The sequence below is a fragment of the Dendropsophus ebraccatus genome, chromosome 12, assembly GCF_027789765.1.
Source record: "Dendropsophus ebraccatus isolate aDenEbr1 chromosome 12, aDenEbr1.pat, whole genome shotgun sequence".
In the NCBI taxonomy this organism is placed as follows: domain Eukaryota; kingdom Metazoa; phylum Chordata; class Amphibia; order Anura; family Hylidae; genus Dendropsophus; species Dendropsophus ebraccatus.
Window position 1 is genome coordinate 84257682 of NC_091465.1, and position 5546 is coordinate 84263227.

Genomic DNA, 5546 nt, shown 5'->3' on the forward strand with positions numbered 1-5546 from the left:
GATTACTGTGACCTGGTCCTTAGGGGCATTATGACTGGTTCCTGTAGGGGGCGTTGTGGCAGACCCTCCTGGTGGTGTATAAATTCTGGCTCTTATAGGGGAAGCTGGGTCTGATTCTATGTGTGTGGCACCGTGGCTATGTCTTGGGGCTGTTGTAAATCGGGTCAATCACGCTGCCTCCTGGAGATCAGAACAACTTTACTGGACACAATCAGATCATTTACTCATCAGTTTAGACTGACAGTGATCAGACTGATCACAGATTGTGTACAGAGCTGCACCTGGAGATCCTGATGGGTTTTTTTCATAAATTGATAGGAAAAGATGAACGCAACATTTTGTAATTGTATTTTTATTTTCACTACAAATTTCAACAATTGCTCCTAAGACATAAATGGGCCGGTTTAGTGGTTGGGACGGATTTTGGGGCAGTCCTTAGGGCGGACACACTTTTTTCCCAGGCGTAGGTATCCGGCTTTACAGAAGCAGCCAGGGTAGCGGTCATCTGGGTGGGAGACCGGAGGTCTGGTGCGTGACGGACAGACGCGGCCATGATCGTTACCCCTGTCGGAATAAACCATCTTCCCTTTGCAGCAGTCTTGATTTCTGATACATTTGCCGGAGCCGTCCCTTACGGTGCCGTCCCTGCAGACACATCCTGGTACACACATAGCTGCACATATCGGTGACATGTCATTGCAGCTCGCATGGCATCGGCCCCCACAAGCGCTATGTACTTCGCCCGGCGGACAGGATTTAGGGCCATAACCAACTGGTGGAAAAACAATTAGAAAAATTAGGAACAGGTTATGGAGAGTAATATTGTAGTGTTCATGAATCCAGCGAGTTATCACATCTGACCCCCATACCCCTCTATCCTAGGCTGCAGCCATCTTCCTACATTCCCATCATGGTTGGATCTGAATCGCCAGACATATATGAACAAACCTCTAAAGGGGTACTCCAACATCAGTGCAAAAAATAACCACGCTGAAGAAGCATATAGCATAATTGCATGGTTACCTGTCTGTCCCAGTTCTGAAACCACCAAAAATCTTAGTTCTGAGTCTAAGTTCTATAGGCGGATCGCATTGCTTTCTCTCAGTTCTCCACCACACTCCTCCCACTCTGTGTACTCCCCTCCCCCAGCACATCAGTGAGGTTGTGACACCTGCTGCATTCACTCCCTGTCTGCTCCCTCTGTAGCATCATTCATCACAAGGCAGCATGCTGTAACACATTACTCTCTCTAAAAGTCCTAATGAATATATATATATATATATGTATATATATATATGATGGTGACATCACTCAGGGGGCGGAGCTACAGCTGAAAGACAATATCCAGCCACGCCTCCTGTGACATCAGAGGATGATGTTGTATGGAGAGGGGGAGAAGCCAGGAAGCCAGAGACCATAGTTATTCTATAGTTCTTCTATTTTCTATCTCCTGTCAGTGGTAAGTCACATAAAGCTGGCACTATTACTGAGAACATTATATTAGTAAATTATATATCTCCATATTGAGTATGGAGTTTTATTTGAATACAACTTTCTGATAACAGAATACCCCTTTACAGGTGTTTCCAGGATTAGCACAGTGCCACCCCTGTCCACAGGATATGTGTGGTATTGCGGTTCAGCTCCATTCACATCAATGACTCTTATTGTCGCCCTGATCCATTCCTGTCTTGACTACTGTAACTCCCTACTAATTGTCCTTCTTTTCTCTAAGCTCTCCCTTCTCCAGTCTATCCTGAACGCATCAGCCGACTCATCTTCCTCTCCAGCTGTTACACTGACGTCTCCCCCCTGTGCCAGCCACTGCACTGGTTACCCATTAAGTACAGAATACAGTTCTAACCCCTCACCCATAAAGCTCTCCACAACTCTACCCCTTCATACATGTCCACAACTCTGCCCTCCATACATCTCCTCCCTCATCTCCACAACTCTGACCCTCCATACATCTCCTCCCTCATCTCCACAACTCTGACCCTCCATACATCTCCTCCCTCATCTCCACAACTCTGACCCTCCATACATCTCCTCCCTCATCTCCACAACTCTGCCCCTCCATACATCTCCTCCCTCATGTCCCCAACTCTGCCCCTCCATACATCTCCTCCCTCATCTCCACAACGCTGCCCTCCATACATCTCCTCCCTCATCTCCACAACTCTGCCCTCCATACATCTCCTCCCTCATCTCCACAACTCTGCCCCTCCATACATCTCCTCCCTCATGTCCCCAACTCTGCCCCTCCATACATCTCCTCCCTCATCTCCACAACGCTGCCCTCCATACATCTCCTCCCTCATCTCCACAACTCTGCCCTCCATACATCTCCTCCCTCATCTCCATAACTCTGCCCCTCCATACATCTCCTCCCTCATCTCCACAACTCTGCCCCTCCATACATCTCCTCCCTCATGTCCCCAACTCTGCCCCTCCATACATCTCCTCCCTCATCTCCACAACTCTGCTCTCCATACATCTCCACAACTCTGCCCTCCATACATCTCCTCCCTCATCTCCACAACTCTGCCCCTCCATACATCTCCTCCCTCATGTCCCCAACTCTGCCCCTCCATACATCTCCTCCCTCATCTCCACAACTCTGCCCTCCATACATCTCCTCCCTCATTTCCACAACGCTGCCCTCCATACATCTCCTCCCTCATCTCCACAACTCTGCCCTCCATACATCTCCTCCCTCATTTCCACAACTCTGCCCTCCATACATCTCCTCCCTCATCTCCACAACTCTGCCCTCCATACATCTCCTCCCTCATTTCCACAACGCTGCCCTCCATACATCTCCTCCCTCATCTCCACAACTCTGCCCTCCATACATCTCCTCCCTCATTTCCACAACGCTGCCCTCCATAATCTCCTCCCTCATCTCCACAACTCTGCCCCTCCATACATCTCCTCCCTCATCTCCACAACTCTGCCCCTCCATACATCTCCTCCCTCATCTCCCCAACTCTGCCCCTCCATACATCTCCTCCCTCATCTCCACAACTCTGCCCTCCATACATCTCCTCCCTCATCTCCACAACTCTGCCCTCCATACATCTCCTACCTCATCTCCACAACTCTGCCCCTCCATACATCTCCTCCCTCATCTCCACAATCCTGCCACTCCATACATCTCCTCCCTCATCTCCACAATCCTGCCCCTCCATACATCTCCTACCTCATCTCCACAACTCTGCCACTCCATACATCTCCTCCCTCATCTCCACAACTCTGCCCCTCCATACATCTCCTCCCTCATCTCCACAACTCTGCCCCTCCATACATCTCCTCCCTCATCTCCACAGCTCTGCCCTCCATACATCTCCTCCCTCATCTCCAAAACTTTGCCCCTCCATACATCTCCTCCCTCATCTCCATAACGCTGCCTCTCCATACATCTCCTCCCTCATCTCCACAACGCTGCCCCTCATACATCTCCTCCCTCATCTCCACAACTCTGCCCCTTCATACATCTCCTCCCTCCTCTCCATAACTCTGCCCCTCCATACATCTCCTCCCTCATCTCCCCAACTCTGCCCCTCCATACATCTCCTCCCTCATCTCCACAACTCTGCCCTCCATACATCTCCTCCCTCATCTCCCCAACTCTGCCCCTCCATACATCTCCTCCCTCATCTCCACAACTCTGCCCCTCCATACATCTCCTCCCTCATCTCCATAACTCTGCCCTCCATACATCTCCTCCCTCATTTCCACAACGCTGCCCTCCATACATCTCCTCCCTCATCTCCACAACTCTGCCCTCCATACATCTCCTCCCTCATTTCCACAACGCTGCCCTCCATACATCTCCTCCCTCATCTCCACAACTCTGCCCCTCCATAATCTCCTCCCTCATCTCCACACCTCTGCCCCTCCATACATCTCCTCCCTCATCTCCCCAACTCTGCCCTCCATACATCTCCTCCCTCATCTCCCCAACTCTGCCCTCCATACATCTCCTCCCTCATCTCCACAACGCTGCCCCTCATACATCTCCTCCCTCATCTCCACAGCTCTGCCCTCCATACATCTCCTCCCTCATCTCCACAACTCTGCCCCTCCATACATCTCCTCCCTCATCTCCACAACTCTGCCACTCCATACATCTCCTCCCTCATCTCCACAACTCTGCCCCTCCATACATCTCCTCCCTCATCTCCAAAACTTTGCCCCTCCATACATCTCCTCCCTCATCTCCATAACGCTGCCTCTCCATACATCTCCTCCCTCATCTCCACAACGCTGCCCCTTCATACATCTCCTCCCTCATCTCCACAACTCTGCCCCTCCATACATCTCCTCCCTCATCTCCCCAACTCTGCCCCTCCATAATCTCCTCCCTCATCTCCACAACTCTGCCCTCCATACATCTCCTCCCTCATCTCCACAATCCTGCCACTCCATACATCTCCTCCCTCATCTCCACAACTCTGCCCTCCATACATCTCCTCCCTCATCTCCACAACTCTGCCCTCCATACATCTCCTCCCTCATCTCCACAACTCTGCCCCTCCATACATCTCCTCCCTCATCTCCACAACTCTGCCCCTCCATACATCTCCTCCCTCATCTCCCCAACTCTGCCCCTCCATAATCTCCTCCCTCATCTCCCCAACTCTGCCCCTCCATAATCTCCCCCCTCATCTCCCCAACTCTGCCCCTCCATAATCTCCCCCTCATCTCCCCAACTCTGCCCCTCCATACATCTCCTCCCTCATCTCCCCAACTCTGCCCCTCCATAATCTCCTCCCTCATCTCCCCAACTCTGCCCCTCCATACATCTCCTCCCTCATCTCCACAATCCTGCCCCTTCATACATCTCCTCCCTCATCTCCAAAACTTTGCCCCTCCATACATCTCCTCCCTCATCTCCATAACGCTGCCTCTCCATACATCTCCTCCCTCATCTCCACAACGCTGCCCCTCATACATCTCCTCCCTCATCTCCCCAACTCTGCCCCTCCATAATCTCCTCCCTCATCTCCACAACTCTGCCCCTCCATACATCTCCTCCCTCATCTCCATAACTCTGCCCCCCCATACATCTCCTCCCTCATCTCCACAACGCTGCCCTCCATACATCTCCTCCCTCATCTCCCCAACTCTGCCCCTCCATACATCTCCTCCCTCATCTCCACAACTCTGCCCTCCATACATCTCCTCCCTCATCTCCACAACTCTGCCCTCCATACATCTCCTCCCTCATCTCCACAACTCTGCCCCTCCATACATCTCCTCCCTCATCTCCATAACTCTGCCCCCCCATACATCTCCTCCCTCATCTCCACAACGCTGCCCTCCATACATCTCCTCCCTCATCTCCCCAACTCTGCCCTCCATACATCTCCTCCCTCATCTCCACAACTCTGCCCCTCCATACATCTCCTCCCTCATCTCCACAACTCTGCCCTCCATACATCTCCTCCCTCATCTCCCCAACTCTGCCCTCCATACATCTCCTCCCTCATCTCCATAACTCTGCCCCTCCATACATCTCCTCCCTCATCTCCACAACTCTG

General features: G+C 51.8%; 1 protein-coding gene across 1 annotated transcript in view; it reads right to left on the reverse strand.

Moving 5' to 3' along the window:
* Window positions 1–336: 336 nt before the first annotated feature.
* The window catches only part of LOC138769471 (venom serine protease inhibitor-like), an 8158-nt gene continuing 2948 nt past the window's right edge, over window positions 337–5546 (reverse strand). Inside the window, exon 4 of the mRNA XM_069947978.1 lies at window positions 337–772. Within this exon, the coding sequence (XP_069804079.1) occupies window positions 405–772 (368 nt within the window). The 3' untranslated portion in view covers window positions 337–404. The remainder of the gene's footprint in view (window positions 773–5546) is intronic.